The sequence below is a fragment of the Eumetopias jubatus genome, unplaced genomic scaffold (genome assembly GCF_037043125.1).
Source record: "Eumetopias jubatus isolate StellerSeaLion01/CBP00866 unplaced genomic scaffold, mEumJub1_p1.0 scaffold_13, whole genome shotgun sequence".
NCBI classification, from domain to species: domain Eukaryota; kingdom Metazoa; phylum Chordata; class Mammalia; order Carnivora; family Otariidae; genus Eumetopias; species Eumetopias jubatus.
The window spans coordinates 59,691,459-59,718,491 of record NW_028274819.1 but is presented as its reverse complement, the minus strand read 5'-3'; the positions used below and the strand labels follow the sequence as shown (position 1 = coordinate 59,718,491).

At 48.1% G+C, this 27,033-nt stretch overlaps 1 protein-coding gene across 3 annotated transcripts in view; it reads left to right on the top strand.

Annotated features, from left to right (window-relative positions):
• Positions 1-27,033, top strand: part of TENM4 (teneurin transmembrane protein 4) — a 368,675-nt gene that overhangs the window by 270,692 nt on the left and 70,950 nt on the right. For all 3 annotated transcript variants that reach the window (XM_088018017.1, XM_028116004.2, XM_088018018.1), the window contains 2 exons: positions 126-272; positions 9,136-9,352. In XM_088018017.1, the coding sequence (XP_087874143.1) occupies positions 126-272; positions 9,136-9,352 (364 nt within the window). The remainder of the gene's footprint in view (positions 1-125; positions 273-9,135; positions 9,353-27,033) is intronic.

The window sequence follows — 27,033 nt, the reverse complement described above, 5'->3', positions numbered from 1 at the left end:
CTGAGGGCATCGGCATGCTGGTGGACGTGAGCGAGTTTTCCGAGCAGGCAGGAAGAGCGTGAGTGTGTGTGACCGCAGGTGGCTGCGGGCGATCAGACCTCGATGCTGTATGCTTTGCCTTGCAGAGGGTTGCCCTGGCTTGTGCAACGGCAATGGCAGATGTACCCTGGACCTGAATGGCTGGCACTGCGTCTGCCAGCTGGGCTGGAGAGGAGCGGGCTGTGACACATCCATGGAAACCGCCTGTGGTGATAGCAAAGACAACGATGGAGGTAGGGCTCCGGCACCTGGGGATGCCATGTAGCTCGGGCGGGGGTCGGGCGGGGGCCCAGGGCAGTGGGCGGGCATAAAACTGCACATGTGGTCGAAGGAATGAGTACATGTCTCTAGTTGTTCCGTCTCAATTAATTTAAATGAACTAATGGAAATGAAATTAATGGCCATCTGACAGCCAGTGGAGGGGAGAAGCCATATGGAAGAAAGAATTTTCTAGCAACTTAATAGTGGGATGGGTTGCCTGGCAAAGTTACACAATCCCCCTCACTGGAAATGGACAAGAAGAGGCCCGTCCAGTTTTGTATTACAGAAAGTGGCAGAAAGGATGCTTCTCCAGCGGAGGGAGGTTGAGTTACCTTTGGTTGAGATGCCTTCTCCCCTGATTCTGTTAGTAACCCCCAACAAGCCACCTTTGCCCCCACACCCTCTGTCCCTGTGGGTTTGTAATAGAATTGGTCTTAGTTAGTAGGGTTTTTTCAAGCGCTGCACAGTCCAGACCCTAAGGAAGAGAGGCCTAGTCTTGTGGAACATTTCTCAGCTGAGAGAGAAGAGACCAGGGTTGCAATCCCTATTGATCCCCTGTGTATCCCTAAGCAAGTTACTTGATGTCTCTGGGCCTCACATTTCCTATTTATGAAATGGGGCAGTTGGATCATGAGGACCATTCCAATCCTTATATTGGTCCTAGCATTAACCTTCTTTTTTCTGTTGTGTTACTTGGGTAAATGTAATCACGATGTGCTCTACTATCCCTCTTAGAAGATGGGTTGATCCTTCCTGACTCTCCTAATCTCAGGAGGTTAGTGGGAGAAGCTAAAAAGATAGAGAAATGAAAAAAATTCTTGTGCTCCGTAAATATCCAGAGTCCCTTCTATGGGGCCAGGCCCTAGGCCAGGCACGGCGATGACAGAGCCCCTTCACCCTTACATGCCTCCAGATGTCACCAGAGCGCTGGCTGGTGAGGGACCAGCAAGGCCGGCAGGCAGAGAGGCCCTGTGACCCACCTACCTTCTTCGTGTAGTTCGGTCCATGAAACCGCTCCTGAAATGCTGTCACGTGTCTGGGGCATGTCTGTTTCATGCCCATTTCAGAGATGGTGAAACTGTGGCCCAAACATGCAAAGTGGCTGTAAAGTGAGAATAAGAATGCTTGCCCTGCAGGGTCGCTGTGAGGATGGCAGGTGCACTCAACGTGCCTGAGAGGCAGCTCAGCACAGCGATGAAAAGTGCGGGATCTCTACCCGGACGGCTGGGATTTAAACCCCGGCTCTCCCGTGTGCTGACTGCAGGCCCCTGAGTGGGCTCTTCAACTTCTCTAAGCCTCAGTCCCTCACCTGCAAATATCAGTTCCCGTTCTCCTGTGCCTTACTTACCTGTAAGCACAGAAGCATGATATTTATGATAAAAATATATACCCGTATATAAATAATTATTTTAAAAAGTTGGAATTATGCTCTCTATGAAATTTTACACTCTACTTATTTCACTTCAGATTATAATGTGTTTCTCCATATAATAATGTATTTTGGCCTTTTTCATCTCTTGTTTAAAATTTGTATCCCAAACTGTTCCATGCTCCTTGCTAGAAGGGAGATAATTCAAGTGCACAAGGAAAGTAAGAGCCATAATTTAGAGCACCCCCTGGTACCAGGCGCTGTGCTGAGCGCTCTGTGGGCGTGATGTCCAGCCCTTCACAACAGACATGCAGGGCAGACGTTTCCATGCGGGGAAACTGAGGCTCGGTGAGCTGAAGACATTTGCCCAATGTCACACAGCGGATCAGCAGGAGAGCTAGGGTTAGAATGAAATGGGTGTTTCAAAAACAGAAGCCAGAGTATAAAATCCCCTGGAATCTTAAAACAACCAGACCCCTTTGGATGAAGGATTTGTAAGCAGCTTCAAGGTGTGATCATCTCTTCAGGTGCTGTCGGTCCCATGAAAAATGATCGTGGATTGCAATACAGATCATTGATAGATGCCACCTGAAAGGAGAAATTTCAGGAGAGCGGAGAACAAAGCTCTCTGCCCTCCCTCCTCCTCCCGTCTCCCATTGCTGGAATGGAGAGTTCCCATAAAGCCGTAGAATTCGGTCACCCTTCAGACTATCTCTAAACCACGTTTCTTGTGATAAGAGATAAGAGAGAAATTGACCTTTAAAAATCCTGTGTTGCAAGGGGCAGATAGAGATTTTGGAAGCCTTTTCAAAGAAGGCACAGAGTTTATTATAGCAAATCACAAAAACTTCTCCCAGATGTGTATGGGGGCTGGGGGGAGGCACACCCTCCATCCCCAGGGCCTCCCTAGGTGCTGCTCAGGGGCTGCTGTAAGGCTGCTCTGTGGCCGCAGTAAGACAGGCTTGGCTGCTGGGCTGTGGAGCCCGGGCAGCAGCTAAGCCCACAGGAAGAGAGATGGACGTGTTACACACTGTCCACGGGGCCATGAGTGTAAGGACCACGCAAACAACTACAACACAGAGTTGCTCGTCCATGAATTTCTCAGACCTGTTCCCATCTCTGTTCTCCTCTCAGCTTGCTCATGCCCACCCCTCTGGTCCCAGTTCAGGCATTCGGTCTTCTGGGATATAGCCCAGCCCGCAGCCCAAGCTGGATTCCCAGCTTCTGGCTTCCATGGCCCCATCTATTCCTTCTTTTCCGGCACTCTGTTGTCTCTGGCTCACCCAGCACACCGCATCCCACAGAGGTGTGACCGTCTTCCTGTCTGTCCACATGGTGGGTGCCGAAGGGACGGGCCTGTCCCCATGCCTCCTTTCTAAGGAGAGGAATAAGTTCCTCCCGGGCAGTGCGGGGAGGACTGGCTTCCACCACACCCCACTGCCCGGCCAAAGTGATTGAGCTGTTTGCGTCAGGGTCTTCAGATCATCATTCGTTTCTTTGTTCATTCACTCAACAAAAGTGATGTTCACTGTGTGCAAGGCACTGTGCTCCGCATTTGGGGTAGAGAAGTCAACAAGTCCATTCCTGCCCTCTGTGGAGGAACTAGGACATCTAAAGCATGGACAGAAAAGATGTAGACTGTGGCACAGTGCCTAAAGCTGGATTTGGAGAAAGATAAGAAACCAAACTCCCAGCTCTGCCACACTTCACTAGCAGGATGACGTTGTCAGTCACTTAACCTAAGCCCCAGTGTCCTCATCTGTAAAGACGAGAAGGCTAGCTGAACCACCACCTTCGATAGGATCCTAGGGCACACCTTTTGCTTTCTGAGGGAGTTTCAGCTGGCCAGCCACCAGGAGAGTTGGGCCCGTGGCAAAGAAAGGACAGGAGGTGGCTGTCAGGCATGTCAGCCCCCAGAGGCTGCCCCATGGACCCCAGCCCCCAACTGAGGAAGATACCGACATCAGGCATGGAGGGGAGTCACCCAGGGTCCCACCACTCACTGGCAGCTGTTAAGATCACAGAAAAGCCACTGCTACTCAGGACAGGGACTGACGGCAGGGGACCTCACCCATCCTGTGTCATAGCACCTGTCTGCAGAGGGGGCTCCGGGGAATGGCCACAGGCATGGGGAGGACCCCAGAACGTCACTGAATGACTCCCTCTTTACAACCCAGGAACCCGCCAGCAATCCTGAGGGGCTGACAGAGCTTACTGTCCTGGTGTCACATGAACAAATGATGTCTCAGACACAGGAAGGGGTGCGCCCAAGGTCTCACAGCGAGAAAGTGACAGAGCTGGGAAAGGAACTGGCTCTTCGGGCTTCTAGCCTGGATTTTTTTCTCTCCTCTTCCCCACTCCCTGGTTCTCAAGGTCACTTGACACCCACCAGCAGGGCAGGCACTGAGGAGGGGCTGGAGGAAACAGCATGGCCTTTATCCACAAGTCAGTAGCACTTAGGTGGAAATGTTAGCAGAAGCTAGCACTGCGTGAACAATGTAGCATTTCAGCCCTGGCGGGGAGCTTCAAGTTGAAGGGCCACAAGGACTTGAACCCCTCTGGAATGTTCATTTAGTGCCCCAGAGACCTGCATCCCTTGTCTGTCTTTTTCCTCCCTCCCTCCCTTTTTTTCCATCTTTCTTTTTACGCTCTGGTCTGACTCTTCTGGACACTTCCTCTCCGCTTCCCTTTGCCCTCCATGCCGTCCGGAGGTCACTGCTGGGTCCGGTATTGTGACCCTCCAGCCTTCAGGAGCCCCAGCGGCCTCCCACATTTCCTTCTGCCCCCTTCACTTTCACCACGTAAACAGAGAGAGGAAGGAAAAAGGGTATTTCGGTGGGGAGGAATGTTCTCTCCCAAAAGTTGGGGTTTAGAGTTCAAGAGGGTTTTACTGAAAATTTTAAGGAAATAGAGAAAAATCCTCCCTATTTTCCTGGTGTTTTTTGTTTGTCTTTCTGTTTGCCATAAGAAAGGACTGTCAATGGGAATAGCGTACAAATGAAATACGGACATTTTCTAAGTCAGCCGACTTGTGTGTAATATACAGGTAAGTAAGATATGAAGTCCTTGGAAAATGTAAATATTTCCAAACTAGCCAAACTGGAGAATCATGAAAACTGTACATTGAGGTGTTTCTAGTCTACCCCAAAATTTACTTTTCTCTCCCCAAAGCTACCTTTTCCTCTTAACATGCCTCTTCTCAAGTCTGTCTCCTGTGCCTAAGAAAACGGAAGCATGGAAGTCTCCCTTACTGCGGGCAGCCACATGCCCTGTATCAGGCTATACTAGGTGCTGCCTTTGAAAACAGAGGGATTTGCATGAAAGCCTGTCTTGTAAACTGCACCTTTGATAAGAATTTGGTGGGCCCCACTCATTTTTGGAACAGGGGCTTCCTTTAATAATGATCATCTCTATTAGCAGAGGTTTAGCCCACATTTACTACTTTGCAAATATTTGCTGAGTAAATGTTGAGGGAGCGTCCACCCAGGAAGGCCTAGGCAGACAGAATTGTTGGCCTGGCATTGTCACTCTGTCCTGTGAAGCGTACCCATGAGCCATCCCACGATCCCAGGACTTTCATGAGAGCCCCACTTGTGTGATGTGGCTCCATTTCAGAGAACCCCAATCTTCAAGTCTCCTGGGTCTCCACTTCCCTGACTTACTGGTGTGTCTCTCAGGCCATCTTTGTCTAGTTCAGTTCTTCAAAGCCAGGCTGTATCCAGAAAAGGGCTGCCCTGAAATGTGTGTGGGAGGGAGCCAGGACAGGTCCATTGTGAGGATGCCTGTCCAAGGGAAGCACCTGGCCAAGGAGCTAATAGGGACTCTTGTTTACCAAGCACAGACGTGCTGGTCATCATGCCAAGTGCTTATGTCCGTGATCTCACCTAATCTCCCCAGCCCAGCTGTGAGGCACGTCTGATTGTGCCCTTTGTAGATGGGCCCAACTGAAGCTCAGAGCCCGTGCTGAGACTTTCATTTCCAGCAGAATGGCCAACTAGAGCACAAAGGGCTTCTGATCACAAGAAACAACGATTTGTTTTTAAAATTGATGGCTTAATTTGTTGTTCTTTTTAAGATTTTTTTAAAATTTGTTTTGACAGAGAGAGACACAGCGAGAGAGGGAACACAAGCAGGGGGAGTGGGAGAGGGAGAAGCAGGCTTCCCGCTGAGCGGGGACCCTTACGCGGGTGGGGCTCAATCCCAGGACCCCGGGATCATGACCTGAGCCGAAGGCAGATGCTTAACGACTGAGCCACCCAGGCGCTCCGGTTTAATTTGTTTTTAAAAAAGGAAAGAAAGTAGGAGTGTGGGGAAGCCTGATTCCAGAAGCAAGGATGAAGCCAGAAGCTAGAGGAGGCACAGGTATACTGAGATGAGCTCCACAGTCTGGGGAAGGAGACAGAGAAAATCAACATTAGATGGGGGGAGGGGGAGTGAGTGCTGTGATGGAGTTCACCCAGGGAGCCGGAAGGGCACGGAAGAGAGGTATTTCAGCAAGACTCAAAAATTCATGTTTTCCACTTAAGAAATAGTTCCCAGTGGGGCGCCTGGATGGCTCAGTCGTTAAGCATCTGCCTTTGGCTCAGGTCATGATCCCAGGGTCCTGGGATCGAGCCCCACCCGTGTAAGGGTCCCCGCTCAGCGGGAAGCCTGCTTCTCCCTCTCCCACTCCCCCTGCTTGTGTTCCCTCTCTTGCTGTGTCTCTCTCTGTCGAATAAATAAATAAAATCTTAAAAAAAAAAAAGGAATAGTTCCCAAAAGTCTCTTCAGGACTCAAAGAACCTTTCATACTTCAGAAAGAACTGGGCTCAGATTCTAAGTCAGCTCCTTCTCTGACTACACGAACTTGACCAAGTTACTCTACCACTTTGAGCCTCCAGTTCCTTCTCTCTAAAATGAGGGTGATGGGGAGCCTGGGCAGCTCAGTTAATTGAGCATCCAACTCTTGATTCCGGCTCCGGTCATGATCTCAGGGTCATGAGATCAAGCTCCGCATTGGGCTCCACGCTCAGCAGTGAGTCTGCTTTGGGATTCTCTCTCTCTCTCTCTCTCAAGTAAATAATAAATCTTTTTAAAGAATAAAATAAATAAAATGAGGGTGATGGTGACAACAGCAGCTACTTCACAGAGCTGGGAAGATTCAGTGACACATTCCTTGAAAGCATTCTTTGTCAAGCATTTAGCACAATGCCTGTGGTCATCATCATCATCATCATTTAACATAATATTAATAATAATAACAATAATTCCTGGCTAATCTTCCCCCAGGACTAGAGAACAGGGAGCAGTGCTTCCAAGATGCCACAGAGCAAAGTGTTTATAAAGAGGTAAAAGACTGGCTTCCAGGGTCTGCTTCAGTGGTAAACAAGAGCAGGCAATAGCTAATAAAATTTCAAATTAGCCATGACTTTTCACAGCCCTTCAATTGTGCTTGCTGATTTAATGGTCAACGTCCCTGCTCGCTGGGATTGAATAATGGAGCATTTCTGCAGAGTTATGGATGCGGCAGCTGAATCTGTCAGGCTAACATCAATAGCAGAATGCAAATAACCCACAGCTTGGGCTGCAATTATGTGTTTAAGCAATGTCTGACAGGGGCAGCATGAGAACGTGTGATGGAGCCGCCGTCCACGGGAGAAGACAGGTGCTTCGCTAGGCAGTTAGTGGGTGCATCTGGGCTCTGGTACAGGAGCCACAAGTTAGGACCCAGGACCATGCTGGGGTCAGAGGAGGCCTTTCCTCCACATCTCAAGATGAATCTGGGAGGTGAGCAGACCAAGGACAAATGGCCCTACACTTTGGTGAGCCATGTTGTAGACTCAGGGACAGGAAGGGGGGCCACCTCTTAGTAAGTACTTACTGTGTACCCAGTACTCTGCTAAATTTGGGGACATATACTATGTTTTGTATTTATGTCACAAATACTTATGTGACACTTTTATAATCCCCTTGTAAGACACATGGGGAATGGGGACCAGAGAGTTTAAGTAACTTGCCCAAGTAGTAAGTTTCAGAGCCAGGGTTTGACCCCAGACAATCTGGGTTCTGGAGTCCAGGCTGTTGATGCCGCGCTACCCTCAAGGAAGTCATGAAGTCTGGAATGCCATGCAGAAGTAGGCAAGAAAGACAAGGGATTTTTGTCCCTAATTTACTAAGGGAAAAAAAAAATGGATTTCAGGGAGGTCAAGTAGCTTACCAGAGGCCACAATACGTCTGAGGCTAGTAAGGGGGCTTAGGGGGGCCGCCTGTGTGGGTGGGGCACCGAATCTGGCTCAGGCTATGCTGTGCTCTGGTGGGCGGCATCTGTATCATAAACCCTGGGAGACAGAAGCGAGGGAGGCATGTCAATGATGAGACTGGGGCTCAGAGAATGAGAGCAGGCATCCGTCCATAGGCATGCTTAGGGGCAGTTCTGGGACCGACCTGAGCTGCAGCCTGAGCTTCATGATGCTCCCACCATACCACACTGTTGAGCTGAAGTGAACAAAGATAGTGGTTTTCTGGCTTTTCATGGGCTGTTATTTGGTTTCATCCCCTGATGCATTTGTCAATTCATTCAATTCTCATTTGCGTAGTTACTTCACAGCCATGTTTTAAACTCTTGGACTAAGTGCTGGGGACACAACAGAGGTAACTGGAACAGGATCTAGGTCTCCAGGATGGTGGGGTGCCCAGCTAGTAAGCAAGAGAGACAGAATTTGAACCCAGAGGAACATGTGCCCTTAGACTGCTCTCTACAACAAAGCATACAGACTGTCACCCTGGGCTGTTCTTGTCCCCCCTCCCCAGCTCTTATTGCTCATAACCCCTAAATGTCCCTCCAAACCACCCACTTCTCCCCACCTCCACTGTTCCTGCTCTGATCTCTTGTGCCCCGTGCAACCTCAGAGATGCCCTTGCTGCCCACCGTGGGGCCCCCAGCTTCCACTCTGGGCCAGCTTCAGTCCCCCCTCCTGGTTACAGGAGAGCTTCTTTCAGTGATGCCGATCAGAAGATGTCCCCCAGGCTTTCAACCTTCCAGGAGCTCCCACCGTCCCCGTCCCGGGGGTGGTAGGCAAACTCCCTAAGCTGGCCCGCGTCCCTGATACTTCTGCTACCACTAGCATCAAGAGTCTCTTCTTGGGCTCGTCCCTCACCTTCTGAGTTGAGCTGAGCAGCTCAGATGTTCCGTATCTTCTCCCACCCCTGGGCCCGCATAGAATTCCCTCTGTCTCTTCAAAAAAACAGAAACACCTTATCCCCACCTCTGCCCCCCTGTACACGGGCTTGTCCGTTTCCCCGACTAGATGAGTGGGCTGGGAGCAGATATGAAGCCCCTGGATCTCCCCACAAAGGCCTTGGCTTATGTCAGGTCCTTAATCAAGTGTCTCAGTGAGTGGAAAATAGAGACGTGAACGAAGGCATTGTGGAGAGACGAGACTGGTGGACTGTAGCAGTATGAACTTCATGCTCTGTCACCCCTGCAGATGGCTTGCTGGACTGCATGGACCCTGACTGTTGCCTCCAGCCCCTCTGCCATGTCAACCCGCTGTGCCTGGGCTCCCCCGACCCTCTGGACATCATCCAGGAGACACAGGCCCCCGCGTCCCAGCAGAACCTGCACTCCTTCTACGACCGCATCAAGTTCCTTGTGGGCAGGGACAGCACGCACATCATTCCCGGGGAGAGCCCCTTTGACGGAGGGTGAGTTTCCTGGGGCCCGGCCCCTGCTGTGGCTGTCTGCGTGAGAACTGAATCACCTCTCGGGCCACCGTTGGGGTGGTGGGAGTGGGGAGGAAGCCAGAAGGGTGGGCATCGAAGGCTCTCGGTGGAATGTCACGGGAGGCAGAGAAGCAGCTTCAGGTGCCCACACTTAGAAAACTGCTATCCCAGGCATTTGGAATTTTAATGAGCCAAGTTGTGTTGTTCCCGCTGGGTGATAGATGGAGAGAGTGAGAAATCAAAGGTCCAAGGGGAATCTTGGATCAATACCCTCTTTGCAGTCAGCTCTTACTGATTCTGCCATCTCCAGACGAGCGGAAACGCTTTAACACCGTTCACCCTCAGAGCTGATGTCCAGAAGACGGTGGGGGTTGGGGCGCAGTGGCTGGCCCCCCAGGCCGTCTGCCTGTGCATTCTTTCACAAGTGTTCAGTTATGTCTGTCACCCACTGGACAGTTGTTCACTGAGTTCCACTCTGTGCTAGGTCCTGTGCTGGAATCACAGAGGTGAATAGGACATGTCCTTGCTCATGGGTCACTCCCAGTCCACCAAGGGGACAAAAAAAAAGACCTCCAGGATGATCCACCAGAACTGTGCCCTCAGGGTACTCTGGGACCGTCGAGGAGGTGCTCCTGGGGAGGAGAAAACCATGACTTAAGGACAGAGTCTTAAAGATGAGAAGTGATTGCCTCAGCCAGGGAGGGGAGAGTGTTCCCAGGAGGGACCGTAGAAGGACCCGCCCTGGGAGGCGAGGCGGTATGGTCATCTCCAGAGCATAACTGGGCGTCCAAGGAGAAGGCCCCCCCTGTTGGGACGGGATGGAGCCCGGGTTCTGGGCTTCACACCACAGGACTGGGGGGTCCAGAGCACCTGCCTCCCACTGCCCCCGTCCCTCTTCACAAGGAGCAAGGACAGCACAGGGAGAGTGAAATGGGGGAGTACTCTGAGTCCAGCGGGTGGGGCATAACAGGAGTGCGTAAAATCATTCAAACTTTAACCGTTTTAGAGATGAAAGTGCTTTGTAGTCCAAACCTTTCAACTCACCTCAAGAATCTTGAGAACCGCAGAGGTTGAATGACCTTCCCAAATTCACAGGCTAGTCAAGTGGCTGAGCCAGGAGCAGAACTAGAGAGACGAAAAACCTATTCGTTTATCTTGGTCAGAAATGCTGCTTTTGTCTCTGGGTAGGAAGCTTCCTGCTCTTTTATTCAATTGTGTGACTTTGTATATGCTTGTAGGCCTTCTCATGGCCTATGTTCTTTTAATCAACCGGAGATAGGCATATTATTCCTACCAAGGGGAATATTCCTTGCTCAGCCTTTCTTTACTGGGCCCATTATGGGATCTGATCAGGTTTCTGGCTGGTTGGCTGCCAGTGGGCAGGACCCTTACCGTGCCATCCTGATCGGTGCCAGCAGGGACCACGCCCCCTGCATGTCTTCTGGTGACCCACCAAAGCCTGCTGCTTACATGCCACAGACCCCTGGGGGACCCACACAGGCTTTCACCACTGTGGCTCCAGCGGGTCTGACTTGCAGGGAACTTGAGAAGGCTGAACCAGGAGAAGGAACCTCTCGACAGAAGGGGAGAGCACAGGCCTCAGAGTCAGGCCAACTTGTGTTTCCGATCCTGGCTCTGCCACTACCAGGTACATGGCTCTGGGCAAGTGGCTTAATATAACACATTTGTAAATGTCCGTCAACCCTCTAAACTGAGCCCTCCAGGAAAGGACTGCATCTTACTCATTTTAGCACTTAGTAGATGCTCAAAACAAACATGCGTGCATATTGCCTTGAACAATGAAGAAATGGAAGGAAGGGAGAGAGGGAGGGAGAGAGGGAGGATGGATGGATACATTATCTATTTTACTTAATTTTATACTGAGGATTCAGAGTCGAGGGAGGTTAAATCATCTGCTAAAAATCATATTACAGATGAGTAGCAGAGGCAGGAGGAGAAGTCGGCTCCCAGATCATTGTTTATGTATCTGTCACCTTCAGTTAAACTACAGATGCTTTGAAAGCAGAGACTGTTCATCTCTCCAAACCTATCACACTTAGGGCAAGGCCTGGAATATGGTATTCACTCTACAAATAAATGGATAACAGAAGCTTCTAAAGGTTACTGTAAAAATTCCTTTCACCTAATATGTGCCCAAACCATTATATCCCTGCTCCTTGCTCATCTAGATTTGGAAGAAACAGCGGTCTGTCACTACTCAGTATCCCCAAACAGATTTTTATGCAAAAAAAAAAAAAAAAAAAGCCCAAGTGACCAGAAACCTAGAAACATCAAATGCTTTTCTCATTAGACTGCCCATGGGGTATCCTCTGTCTTGATCTGGGTCTGCAGACCAGTGCTTATTTACATAGTTGGGATGAAGTGGAACCCCTTACCAGGTTTGGGTTGTGGCCTGCCTTCCTATCGTACAAAGGAATGTGGCTTCACAGAAAGTGCCCAGAGTTTGAATCTTGGCTTTACCTCCCACCAGCACCATGTGACCTCAGAGGAAATGATTGAACCTTTGTGCATGGGCCTCCAATTACAAATGGGCAGTAATAATGACTATTTCATGAATGCCATTGGAAGGGTTAACTGAAATAAAGCACCTAGCACAGGGCTTGGTAACTTACGTGGTCAGTAAATGGTAGCCTTTACGGCAGCAGCATGGCCTAGTGAAAATAACACAAGCTTTGGAATCAGACAACTGGACTTATTTTTTTTTTAATTTTATTTTATTTTATTTAAATTCAGTTAGTTAACATATAGTGTATTATTAGTTTCAAGGATAGAGGTCAGTGATTCATCAGCTGCATGTAACACCCAGTGCTCATTACATCACATGACATTCTTAATGCCCGACACACAGTTACCCCATCCCCCAACCCCCCTCCCCTCCAGCAACCCTCAGTTTGTTTCCTATGATTAAGAGTCTCTTATGGTTTGTCTCCCTCTCTGGTTTCGTCTTGTTTTATTTTTCCCTCCCTTCCCCTATGATCCTCTGTTTTGTTTCTTAAGTCCTACATATGAGCAAGATCATATGGTACTTGTCTTTCTCTGATTGACTTCTTTCATTTAGCATAATACCCTCTTGTTCCATCCGCGTCGTTGCAAATGGCAAGATGTCATTTTTTGATGACTGAGTAATATTCCATTGTATATAAATGCCACATCTTCTTTATCCATTTATCTCAGACAACTGGGTTTAAAGTCTTTTGCATCCACTTTCTACCTGTGTGACCTTGGGAAATTTCCTTAACCTCTCTGAGCTCCAATTTCTTCATCTGTAAGAGCGGGGTAATAATGTCTACTTTGCAGAGTTGCCATGAGAATTAAATGAAAAAAACAAAGTACCTAAAGTCATCACCTAGTACTGGCCACACCAAAAATGTTTGCTAATTCTATGATTATAATTATGATGATGGAGAAGAAGAAGATGGTGATGGTGAGGTTGTTAAAAAGAGCTTCTAACTCTTTTAACTGGAAGTGCAACTTGATAGTAACGTGTCCTCCAGGGAAGTCCAGCAGCCACCGAGAGAGGAGCGAGCTTTAGACTGTTGAATTCTTATTTGAGGAAAGGAAAAAGCAGCATTGTGCCAGCCAGCTGTCAGCTGGGGTCCTTGTTAGGGAGGAATCCAGTGGCACTTCTCCAGAGAGTGGGGTTTCTGATGAGCAGACAGACCTGACTTGGTGCCTGTGCCTGATAGAAAAACCCACATTCTCCTGCACCCCATATGCTGTGGCACACCTTGTATGGTCTGCACAGGAATCCATTTAATAGGCCTCACAATGCAGGCTGTCACCCAGAGATGCAGCAGCATTTCTGAGCCCAGCGAGGATGGGCAGCCCCAGAGCCTTCCTGCACGCTGCAGGCTCCCAGCTGTGTGTCTGACTCAGAGAGACCTGGCCCCAGGGCTGGGATGAAGAAGCAGGAGGCTCTCAGATCCACCAATGGCACTGGGAATTCTATGGGGAGCTCCTTATGCTTCTGTGCAGCACCCCAGCTGGCGCCCAAGGTCCTGGAGCAGGGGTGGCCCTCAGAGAAGGAACGGCAGCAGGGCTTTAGGATGTGAGGGCCCCTGCCAAGCATGGTAGGCTCTAGGGTGGGCTGGACTCCTTGGAGGAGAGCACAGAGCTTGACTCTGACCTGAAGCAGAAGGACTGCCCGGAGGACTTGGAGTAAGGAAGGCCTCCCTTGGGAACCCTGTCCAGCTCATCTGTGTCCCTAGAGCCCAGCACGATGCCTGGTCCAGAGCAGATCCAGTAGCAGCTCTGTCTGACATGCTGCCCCTGCTGTCCTCAACTCCATGTAGGTGGTAGAGATGTGAGCGGCTTCGGCTGATCTAACACAGGTCTAAAGTAAAAGGGGACAGAGCAGACAGGAGAACCACCATCACCAGATTAAGTGGCTTGAATACCATCTTTCCTTCCCAGCCTGGAGGCCCAGACCCCATCTGTTCAGTGGAATGCCTGTCCCTCACCTGGAGTCATGGGGAAAATATAACGTACGGTGCCCTCTGAGCAGGAAACTGGGATCTGTAGGTGGCAGATGGATCCCCACCTGACCATCCGTAAAAGGAGGACGGATAACAGGACCCAGACTATAAAGCTTGGGGTCAGACAGTTGGGAAAGAGAGTGAAGCATGAGCTATTTCCTCCTCAGAGACCACTCAAGGCCACTATGTCCCTATGACACAATTTTGTTTGCATCTCTTCTCTTGGGAAGGATGGGCTGGACATAGGGCAGACAGATTCCCTTCAGCAAATAGTTGTGGATCGCCAATGCCAGATCGTAGGAAGAGGTTCTGACAAAAGAACCATCCCCGAGTTATTTGAGTATCAGTTCAGTGTAGGTTTGAGGACACTATGGGTGAGAGAAATGTGATGTTGTTAAGTCTTTCTGGGCCCCCGTAAGCCTAACAGCTTGTCAACTCACTCAGGTGAGAAAGTTGGGTGTGGACAGATTGCTATGAAAGTCAGCTGATGGGGGCGCCTGGGTGGCTCAGTCGGTTGGGCGTCTGCCTTCAGCTCGGGTCATGGTCCCAGGATCCTGGGATCCAGCCCCGCATCAGGGTCCTTGCTCAGTGGGGAGTCTGCTTCTCCCTCTGCCCCTCCACCCTGCTTGTGTCCTCTCTCATTATCTCTCTCTCTCTCTCAAATAAATAAGTAAAATCTTAAAAAAAAAAAAAAAGTCAGCTGATGGGACACACTGAGCCCAAAGAGAAAAGACTTGAGGAGTCAGGACTTTAGAAAAAGGATGGGGGATGGGTGACCAGAGTACTCATCCCAAAGGAGGCAGAGGATCATATGCTGTGGAGAGGGTCAGATCCTCTGGAGAACAGAGACTGGCCAGGCTCTGAGGGGTACAGAGCTGCCACACAACACAAACTCTGTTTGGTACATAATGCTCTGTGCAAGGCCTGCAAGAAGATATGCATCCATAGCCCCTTACCTTGAGGGCTCTTCATGTGTCCCATCCTTTGTTAGTCATTGAACCCCTAGTGCCAAGCAGAGAGGTTGACACAGACTAAGCCACACGGATGGCAGAATGAATCAGCGAGTCAGTCAGCCAGAGCTGAGTGCCTGAAGAAAGGTAGAGACAAAGCATCCCAAGAGTTCAAAAGTATGGCCAGCACCCCTTAGGGGTTGCATCTGGCACCTGTTTGTGTCTCCAGCACCCACCATAGGCCTGGCCCAGAGGAGCCAACAGTATATGTTTGTTTTTGAAAATGAACGAGCGAGCCAACAAGGGAACTTTCACTGAATGCAGACTTCCAGAGGGGCATGGCGTTTGGCCTGAGACAAAGATTTCAGTGAGGATGGCGAGCCATTAAAACATTATTTATCCTGCTTCTGGTCCCAACAACCCATAAGTCGCAACCATTTTTTTAAAAAGAAGTAAATTTAAGTGGAATGGGGTACGATGGAATGGAACGTATCAGTGCAGCTCCGTGAAAAGGATAGGTACTGCATGAAACGTGGCCGGCTGTGTGTGTGCCCGTGACCACGTGCTACTGAACAAGCTCCATTGCTTAGCGTTGGCTTCAGTTGAACAAGACTTAAAAATGAATGGAGCACTGGGTGTTGTACGCAAACAATGAATCATGGAACCCTACATCAAATAAATAGATAGATAGATAGATAGATAGATAGATAGATAGATAGATAGATAGATAGATGATACATGCATGCCTTCTAGACTGAGGAACTGACAAGACTTTCCGGGATAATCGGAGAATTGAGAGAATTTTAATGTGGATGGAGCACAATTACGGTGCTGCTGTTTTCCAAATCAAAAGTCAAGAGCCATGCTCTAACATTTGAAATCAAGATCGTCTCAGGAAGTCTGGGGTACATGATCCTGGTGTGCAGAGGGGGCCTGCAGGAGAGGGGAGAACACGGAGGACTATGTGGCCAGACAGGTGGGTTTGGGGCAGGAACTGAGAAAGATCCGTCCCTCACCTGTTCACTAACCGAATCAGAGTTGGTCGTCTCAGTTAGGATTTAAAACTGGCTATAAAGAGAAATGAAGTAAACTTGATGCCATGTCAGTCTTCAGAATTTCCTTCAGATCCTTTTATAAAGACACGAAGTTTCCAGGAATTTTGAAAGCAAGGGTTTCCAAGAGGAAAAAAATAACGGAAGGGTGGGGAAAGATCACATATGCGCTCCAGTCTTTTATCAGCGCCCTGCAGATATAAAGCCATATGCGCGTATTGGTGGTGGAACACTTACAGAAGGGCATTTACGTGCCACCCCACCTGCACCCCCCAGCCCCAGGCCTCGGAGAGCCCTCAGAGAGGCTGAGCGGTAGAGACCATCTAATGGAGCTCAAATAAACACCAGCTTCCTGACAGCTGGCCTCTGAGTGAATTTATTATTGAATTACACTCCTGCGTTTCAGAACAAGCTGAGCTGACAGGCTACCCCATCAGTTTAAGAAAAGGGGGGCAAGGAGAAAGACAATGATAAATTACCCTGGTAGAAGATGGAAGAAGGTAAAGATCCTGCTTCCTCCAAAATGTCAGCCATTATATATTATTCATGTTGGTTTTTAAAAAATCCCTCCCCACATTGAAATGAATGTTGATGATGATAAAGCAACTAGGTGAATTTAATTCAGGATGCAGGCAGCAACTTCTCACATCATCCTGATGAGCAGCTAACAACTCCTCTTCTGCCACTTGATCATCCCTTTATTGATTTCAAAACCGAATTACGATCTCCCCTGTTCCTAGCTGTCCATCACGGGCAGCTTTAGCAGAGGATGCTGTGCCGAAGCGGAAACCACTTGGGGTTTACAGGGAGAGGGCCTGCGTTCAAGTCCTTGGGCAAATGAGAGCAGATGACCTTGGGTGAACGAGGCTCCATGTCCTCATCTGTAATGTGGGGCTACCGATTCCCTCCCTGCAGGTTGTTTGGAAGATTAAATGAGATAAAATACCCGAAAGCCTGCTGGCTGGCACGTAGTGCACATTCAGTAATAACACCTACCATTTACCGAGGATGATCCATGCGTTAGCATTGTTTGAAATGCTTTGTAAGTTTCCTAAGTAGTAGTAACACCTTTACATCTCCCCCCAAACCATATGACATAGGGACTTCATCACCCTTCTTATACAGACGGGAAACTGAAGCACAGAGAAGTTGAGTAAACTGGCCAAAGACACAGGGCTTGTAAAGTGGCAGAGCCAGCATTTTTTTAAAAAGTTTTTAAAAGATTTATTTGTTTATTTTAGAGAGCAAGCATGCAGGAGCAGGGGGAGGGGCAGAGGGAGAGGGAGAAAGAGAAGCAGAGTCCTGGCTGAGCACGGAGCTCCAACACAGGGCTCAATCCCACCGCCCTGAGGTCAGGACCTGAGCTGAAATCAAGAGTCAGACTGACAGAACCACCCAGGTGCCCCAGCAGAGCCAGCATTTGAAGCTGAACCAATTGCGCCCAGAGCCCCTGTGCCGAGCCTCTGTTCTCCGCTTGGTCCTCCATATTCCCATCTGTCCGCATCTTCAGTTTGGAAGTCTGTACAGCATGATGCCGCTACAACCCCAGCCGGTCCTGACTTTCTGTCTAATTCTGTCTGACATGATGTAAAGCTAATGTGCAGTAGGTCTTAGCACTTCTGAGCGCAGCCTCGGAGGCAGGTAGCCTGGGATTGATGTGCAGTAGGTCTTAGCACTTCCGAGCGCAGCCTCGGAGGCGGGTAGCCTGGGCTTGCATCCTAGCCCCACGCTTTGCTGGCTCTTGTGACCTTGGACAAGTCTCCCTCTGTGCCTCGTTTTTGCCATCTGCCATATGAGGATAATAATCCACACCCATGGGGAATTCCTGAGGATGAAATGAGATGTAAAACATTTACGTGTCAGGGCAGTATGCTTTCAGTAAGTGTTAGTAGCCCCTGTCACTAATAGCAAGAGTTAGCATGAGCATTAGTAAGGACCTTAGTATTTTTATAGGTTTTAGTGTCACTACGAGAGCCAGGAGAACGAGAATCTTAGCCAGAAGCTTTAGTGCCGTTATGGAATTGATGCAGATGTCCCAACACCATGGCAGGCAGAGGTGAATGGACCTTGAGGTCATCAGCTCTTTGTGGCAGAAGAGGGAACTTTGACGTCAGAGAAAGCTCTTGGCTCAGCAAAGGAGTAGCAGGACCCTCCTGTGTCCTGGAGAACCCGGGCTCCTGAGTGAGGGCTCTTTCAAGCAGTAATTCCCATGTTTGTGAGTCAGGGACTTATCCGACCCTGATAAATTTCAAGCAATGAGAAGTAAAAATATCGGAAAGCCAAGCATCGCATTACTAATACTGGCCTCAATGAAGTGCTTCCGGTCAGGACTCACCAAACAGCTCTGCAGCGAGTCTAACCAGCTCTCCAGTCTGATCCTGGAAGCGTCAAGAATTGGCTCTAAGTGAACCCTGCGGTGACTGGGCTATGATGTGGAGAGATGCTGCCTCTGGACAGTGTTCTGGCAAAAGAAAGAGATGTGCCCGTGTGCCTTCCCTGCCTCTGCCTTCTCCGCCCACCCCTACAGGGCCCTGTCGGTCCAACCTGCAGGCCTCTAGAACCAACCCCAATCTGAAGAGCTGGGGCTTCGCGCAGCCCCAGCTGCTCAGTCTCAGGTCCTTCAGCTGCTCTGTTGTCTGACCGGTGGCTTGCCAGCTCTGCCAAATGGGTTTCTGCCTTGTCCCAGAATCCCAACCACCCTTTTTGTGCCCCAGTTCTTGAGGTAAGCAAGTCGGTACCCCTGCCACCCAGGGACTCGAGACTTGCCTACTCTTGCCAGGCTCTCACCCCTGCCACATCTGATTCTGGAGCTCTATCCCTGCTCTGCTCAGGAGCCTGGGCATTATTGCCTGGTAACACATAGGACATCCACAACCAGGCTGCCTGTGGGAGCCACCTCATCATGGCTCTGCCCCTGTCCGATCCTCCTGCCCTGTCCCTTGTTATGAGCTGGACTTTCTGCAGGCCCCTTTCTGCATCTCTGCTCAGCATTGTCCCCGTCTCAGGAAGTGGGTCTTATTGTGGTCCATCCTTGTCTCCCCTTTCTGGGCAAAGCAAGAGAATTCTCCGTCTCCCTTTTCCAGGTAAAAGCAGGACCCGTCCTATGCTCTGACAGGAAGACAGGACACGCAATCACGGAATGGACTTGTACGCTGAGAGACTGTATCTGGAGTCACGTTTTAGCAGAGCTGCCTCGAGTTTTTCTAACAGCACAAACCATCTCCTGAGAATTCCTCTCAGAAGCAGGCCTCTGGCTACATAGCACAAAGAACAGCCTATCTGGACATGTCCACACCTTCCATGTCCATGTCCCCAGTGTTTCCAAGCCACGTCCCAGGCACGAGCCTTGCCCCTCCAAAATAATCTCTCCTGACCAACCCACTCTCAGTCCCCCTTCTCCTTTGCCACAACCAATGGATTCATTTCTCTGACATATAGTAGATAGTCAAGGGCTCTGTTCTTGTGTGCACCCTTGTCGGCCAGCAGAAAATATTCCAGAGGGTTCGGTGGGAGATGACTCAGCCCAAAGCATCAGCATTCAGCAGCCAGGTTGCCCACAGGCTTGGGTGATCTGACCTGTGGCCTGGGAGCTCATGCTCCCTGAGTATCTGAAGGACTCAACAGCCACGTGAAGCTAGGATGTCACAGAATGGTGGCTTCTGAGCTCTGCAGCCGGTACACCCTGAGGGCCCAGGAGATGCTAGTAGCTGCTGGGCCATCTTATCACTAGATGCCCCCAAGTGGTGTCAGAAGTAATTTAACAGCCCTGTCAGCACCCCAGCTTTGATGTGTGCTAGGGGGGATCCCCACCCAGCTCCAGAGATCACATACACTCACTTATAAATGAGGGGGTTGGATTCAGTCACCCCCGGGACACTTCTAGCTTAAAAATTAAACTTCTCCCATTAGTCTGAAGAAGAGTGTGGATTTTTCTTTCCATCTCCCCAGACATCTACAGAATAGTCTGAGAGAAGGAGCTTTTTCTGAATGAACGGGAGTACTTCCCTGTGATGTTTATTCTATATACCCAGCAAGTGACCTGGAAGTCTCTGGTAGAGTCTAAACTGAACCCAATTCCAGTCAGAAGAACAAAAGTGAGGGTGCGTGGGCAGAGCCTGGAGCTCGGCTGTAGGAGTAGGAATGTTTGTATGTCATACTGGCAGGACATAGTAGGCAGCTCCCCTTTTAATCCCATACTAGTTCTACTTCTAGATACAAGGATTTTTTAAAAAGTCAAATTCTATTCATTCCAGAATGTGAGCTACTGAGACAAGGGGATTGTGTCTCATTTATTGTTAGTTATTTAACTGCTTAGAATATAATAGGAAATAAAACAGAAACTGCAGGCACTGCCCTCCTATAGTTTCCATAAGCAAATAAGAAAATGGATGAATAAATATCTTCCCTAGTGCCCAGCACTGTGTGTAGTACACAGTCAGTGCTTGATTAAAGTTCCAGTAACTGAAACCTATTCTCATTTACCAGGCCTCTGTCCGCGTTTCTCTTCCCTCAACCCATATATATCTGTTTTTTACTTTGGGCTCATTGAAATAACTATATTCATTTTAAATCTGCTTTCATCATTTTCTTCCGTTCATTTATGTGATAGTCATTGATTTCTTTCCTCAACATTTACTGAATGCATCCTATGGACCTAGTCCTGTGCTGAGCACCGGAGTTACAAAGGTGGGAAGAACATGGTTCTTACCCTCAACGAGCTCACAATCTAGAAAAGGAGAGGAGACATTTGAACTAATGAATACACTTTAGTGGGATAAGTATATTGTGCTGTGGCCACCAAAGGAGGGAGTGACTTCTTTGTACAAGGGAAATCAAGAAGAGCCTCACTGAGAGCCAGGCCTTAAAGGAGAGGTTAATAGGAATGAGAAAGACATTCAAGGCAGGCAAACTAGCTGAGACAAAGGCAGAGAGGCATGGAAATACATGCCCAGACAAGGATATGAGAAGTAATTTAAGATGGCAGCAACATAAGATAAGAGAATGGAAAAATGGGATGTAGCCTGCAGAGGCCAGCAGGGACCAGATCCTGAAGGGTCTTCTGTGCCAAGCTGAAGAGTTTGGACATTGTCTGGAGACAGTGGGGTACTGCAGAAATGACATATAGCACGGAGTCCCTGGTGATATGGTAAAAGAACAGTGATAAAGTTTGGACAGTTGGAGAGCTCTTAGATTTGCAAGGCACCTCAAGAGAAGACCTGGTCCAATTCCCTGCCCTCCAGTAAGTCAGGAACATTAAAAGTTAGGTGACTAGATCCAATTCTGTTGGTTTGGACCTAAAGTCATTGAAAGAAACAGGAAGAGCTTTGAAATAAGTTAAAAAGAATGAAGCACAACTAGAAGTTGACTTTTGAATATAATAATATAGAGCATATTCAAGATTATTTCATAAAAAGAAATCACAAACACACACCATTGTAACTCTAGTGCAGGGCAGTGGTCCCAAGGTGGGTGTGCAGGGTGGTCCATGAGTTACAAGGAGAAAATATTAGAGCATCTATATTTACTTTTGATCTTACAAAATAAGAAAGAACGAATGTTTGACTCATGTGGAACACTGGGTTTTCACTGATTTGCTCCCTTGGTCCCAACGTTAGTTGCTAACAAGGTGCTCTTAGAGAGACAGTAGACCTTTTTGCTGGTGTAATTCTAGTGTATTACAACATGACTACACTGTGTGTGTGTGTGTGTGTGTGTGTGTGTGTAAAATCTAGTTTTAACTAAACTTGAGTATAAAATGGTCCAGTGCCATCAAAGATTCTTGTAAAGTAGCTATAGATCAAAGACAATACAGTGTGAGTCCAAGCAAACAAAGCAATGTGAGAGCTGGTGCCTCTAGTACAGAGTCTTCGTCAACTCCGCTATGAAGTTAAAACCAATAATGATCATTTTCATCCGATCTAACACAAAAGGTAACCAAGATTCAAAATTTTCAAGAATCTAAAAATAGCTAATCCAAAGATTCAACATTAGCCAAAAGACTATTTGAAATAGAGGCACACCTCAGAGATACTGCTGGTTCGGTTCCAGACCACTGCAATAGAGCAAATATTATGCTAAAGGAAGTCAAGTGAATTTTTGGGTTTCCCAGCACATATAAAAGTTATGTTTACATTATATTGTAGACTATTAAGTGTGCAATGTAATTATGTCTGAAAAACATTGCATATACCGTAATTTAAAAATACTCTATTGCTAAAGAATGCTAACCATCATCAGCACTTTCGGTGAATCATAATTTTTTTGCTGATCAAGGGTCTTACTTCGATGTTGATGGCTGCTGACTGACCAGGTGGTGGTCACTAAAGGCTGGGGCGGCTCTGACAGTTTATTAAGATATGGCAAGAATGAAGTTTACTGCACTGATTGACTCTTCCTTTCATGAACAGTTTCTCTGTAACATGTGATGCTGTTTGATAAGCATTATACCCACAATAGAACTTCTTTCAAAATTGGAGTCAGTCCTCTCAAACTTGCCACTGCTTTATTAACTTGGCTTATGTCATATTCTAAATCCTTTGTGTCATTTCAACCATCTTCACAGCATCTTTACCAGATGGAGTAGATTCCATCTCAAGAAACCACTTTCGTTACTCATCCATGAGAAGTAACTGCTCATCCTTTCAAGTTTTATCATGAGGTTGTGGCAGTTCAGTCCCATCTTCAGGCTCCACTTGTAATTCTAGTTCTCTTGCTGTTTCCACCACATCTACAGTTACTGCCTCCACTCAAGTCTTGGACCCCTCACAGTCACCCATGGGGGTTGGAATCCACTTCTTCCAAACTCCTGTTCATGTTGATATTTTGACCTCTTCCCACAAATCACAAGTATTCTTCATGACATCTAGAACAATGAATCCTTTCCAGAAGGTTTTCAATTTATGTTGTCCAGACCCCTGAGAGGAATTGCTATCTATGGCAACTATAACCTTATGAAACATATTTCTTAAATAATGAGACTTGAAAGTGGAAATGACTCCTCGATCCATGGGCTGCAGGCTGGATGTTGTATCATCAGGCATGAAAACAACATTCATCTTGTACATCTCCATGAGAGTTCTCAGGTGACCAGGTGCACTGTCAGTGAGCAGTGTTATTTTGAAAGGAATCTGTTTTTCTGAGCAGTAGGTCTCAATAGAGGGTTTAAAATATTCAATAAACCATGTTGTAAACAGATGTGCTGTCCCCTAGGCTTTGATATTCCATTCATGGAGCACAGGCAGAGTCTATTTAGCATAATTCTTAAGGGCCTAGGATTTTTGGAATGGTAAAGAGCACTGGCTTCAACTTAAAGTCACCAGCTACATTGGCCCCTAACAAGAGAGTCACCTGTCCTTTGAAGATTTGAAGCCAGGCACTGACTTCTCCTCTCTAGCTATGGAAGTCCTAGATGGCATCTTCTTCCAATAGAAGGCTGTTTCATCTACATTGAAAATCTATTGTTTAGTGTAGCCATCGTCATGATTTATCTCAGCTAGATCTTCTGGATAACTTGCTGCCACTTCTACCTCAGCACTTGCTGCGTCACCTTGTATTTTTATATTATGGCAACAGCTTCTTTCCCTCTGCTAGCTTCAGACTTTTCTTCTGCAGCTTCTTCATGCCTCGCAGGCTTCACAGAACTGATGAGAGTTAGGGCCTTGCTCTGACCACTCAGACTTTCTCCATACCAGCAGTAAAGTTGCTGTGCTTCTCATTCGTGCATTCACTGGAGTGGCACTTCTAATTTCCTTCAAGAACTTTTCCTTTGCTAACTTGGCTAACTCTTGCAAGAGGCCTAGCTTCCAGCCTACCTTGGCTTTCACGACATCCTTCCTCACTGAGTTTAATCATTTCTAGTTTTTGATTTAAACTGCTGCAACGCTTAGGAGTCATCGTAGGGTTATTAATGGGCCTAATTTCAATACTGTCATGTCTCAGCGAGCAGAGAAGCCTGAGAAAAGGGAAGGAGACCGGGGAACAGCCGGTGGAGCGGTCAGAGCACATGCATTTACCAATTAAGGTCACCATCTTACGTGGGCACGGTTCGTGGCGCCCAAAAACAATGACAGTAGTAACATCAAAGTTCACTGATCACAGATCATCAGAACAAATATAATAATGATGAAAAAGTTTGAAATGTTGCAAGAATTACCAAAATGTGACGCAGAGAGACATGAAGTAAACAAATGCTGTTGGAAAAATGGCGCCAGTAGACCTGCTTGATACCAGGTTGCCACCACCCTTCAATTTGCAGACACGCAGTATCTGTGGAGCACAATAAAACCAAGTATGCCTGTGTGCATTTTTATCCATTGAACCTTGCACCAAATGCATGTTATTCTTTCCAATGTTAGCTAATGATTGCAGCACATGTGTACAAGTCGTTCATAAATAGAAATAGATCCAAAGAGCCTGCTCAGACACGTGAACTCTGATTGTGAAGGCAGCGCAAACAAATTGAGATTTTCCACTACTTAGGTGTGTATCTGTGCCAGAGGGTAAGTAGTTTGGGAGGTGAAATGACTTTGCTGAGCTCTCATGGATGATAAATGACAAGTCCTTAATTTGAATCCTGGTTTTCCAGCAGCTGGAGAGAATGGGCAAATCCGTTCCCTGTCGAAACTTTATTTCCTCACCTTCACAATGAGAAGTAGGAAAGTTCAGAAAGGAAGGGCCCCTCTAACATGTCATGACCCAGTGGGTTTCCAAGAATACGTGTATAGATGGAAGACGTCAGGCTAGAAAAGCTGGCTAAGGAAACTGAGGCAGCTCACTGAGGTGGAGAGCTGGAAGGAAAGGACAGGGGACCAGCTGGTGTGGCCAGGCTGGAAGGAAGGTCCTGGAGGCCATGGCGGGGACGGGATCAGGCTTTGATGGGAACCCCCTTGCTGGGCATAGTTTGACAGGCCATGGAGTGGGGCTTCTCATGTTGGCCCAAGTGAGGTTCTTACAAGATGTTGAATAAAGTCTAGTAGATGCTGGAAAGATCCCCAGTCAATCAGCATGAGTTAGCCGAAACAGTTTAAGGATCCGTGTTAAGTCAGGCATACAAAATCTATTTAACATATGTAATGCAAAGGAGTGATTTGCATAAACAAGAGTGGCACAGAGTAACCAATACTTTAAATAGGAGAAAAGCGAAGGTTCCTTTTTGCCACCTAGATCCCAAGTGATTATTCCATTCTCCTGAATACCAGTTTCAGTAGCTGTTTTCAGTTAATAACTAAAAAGTTAAAGCTGCAGCTTTCCCCCCTTCACCTTCCTTTATCTGCTCGTGTAATGTGCATCGAATAACAAATCTAACTTTTTTTTTAAGATTTTATTTATTTATTTGACAGTGAGAGAGGGAACACAAGCAGGGGTAGTGGGAGAGGGAGAAGCAGGCTTCCTGCTGAGCAGGGAGCCCGATGCGGGGCTCGATCCCAGGACCGTGAGATCATGACCTGAGCCAAAGTCAGACGCTTAACGGACTGAGCCACCCAGGTGTCCCACAAATCTAACTTAATTCCTGGTGTTCACTGTTTAAAGTCTTAAAAAAAAAAAAAAAAAAGGTGCAGGCAAGGAAGCCATCAACTCCAAGCGGTAGGGCTGCAAGCTGAAGTGAGACCAGTCCCTCGGGGGTAGGATGCCGTGTTGGCTGACTAGCTAGAAAGGGCCAGCCCCTCCAGACCTCCTTTCCTTGGCCAAATCCCTATCAAGGTCATGTGGCTCCAAGTTCTCAGGCATCACCCCCACCTTCAGCTACAGAAACACATCAGTTCTTTATTCATCCAGTAAATAATGTATCAAGAGCTTACACTGTGCCCTGCATTCAGATTCCAGGGCAAACACCCGTTTTAGTGGAGGCATTCTTCTGCCCACTTAGAAATGAGCATCAGTTGTGCTCAATGCTAGGACTATAGCAGTGAAGGTGATGTGGCGCCTCTCTTCAAGGAGCTCGTGGTCTGCCGAGGAAGAAGATGGCTCCCATGGCACGACAGCACTGAGGTTTTACAGAGGCAGGCCGGAGGGGCGGGAGCAGGGGTACCACTTGGTGAATGCTCCACGTGGGTCCCGAGGGTAAGTAGGCGGTTTTCAGGCGGAAGTTTCCATAGAGAGGGAACAGCTCCATGAAGGTTCTGAAAAAAGGTGGGAGAGGGCTACTTGAACTAGATCGGGTAGCACTATATTAACACCATTATACATTCTTAAACATGCATTGGATTCTGTTTGACATCAGGATGGGAAAAATTTCAGCCTGGATGGGCAGTTGAGAATGGCGGTCCAGAGAGCTCAGATGACTCTCCAAAGTCATACCATTAGTTACCAGAGTTAGAACTAGGGACTGACTCCCTGCCCGGGGCGCTTTCCACTACAGCGCCTCCCACATCTCCCTGACCGACACTTGAGGGTCGTTTCTTATTTGCTTGATTGTGTTTTGAGGTGTTCTTGTCTCTCCAACAGTTTCCTCTCTTGACCCCAAACCTGGTCACTGTGCTCGGGAAGCAGTCAGGCAGATCTTCCTCCTCACTGGTGTCAGGAAGGGTACCTCGGTCAGGTCCTGTGGGATTGGACTAATGCCAGCATGTGTGATGCGCCCCTCCCCCTTGGCCTGGCATGAGCGCTCCTTCCTGGCAGAGTTCCCTCAACCTAATTGCTTGTTTTGTACCCCAGCTGCCTGACATATGCCAAACCCATGTGTTGACTCACTTGTGTCAAAGACAGCTACACTCGAGCATTTCAAATTGGCTCTGGGGAGCACCGGCAAGCAAGTGGGGACTGTAATTCATGCATTTACAACCCCAGCACATAGCTTATGAAGTAGGTGCCCAGGTTTTTAATTCAAGTGAATTTCAGTGACTGCAGGTACACAACATCGTGGTGAGAGTAAGGACCTGGAAGTGAGAAGTCCTAGCTTGGTGCATCAGTTCAGCCAGTTGAGGTCTTGGCTGTATGACCTTGAGCTAGTCTCTCCTCTCTGCGTTTCAAGTCCTTGATCATTTTTTCACCTAACCGACACTCAGGGAGCAAGATCCCATGCTTACTCTAACCACTGAAGATGTCCCAGCCCTCCTCCGGCTCACACATACACACAAGTGTGTAAATTCAGCTCTGTAAATGTGAATGATAGAATTCTATGACTCTCACGGCCATGGAGAGGTACTTGGAAGTATCTAGAGGAGCCT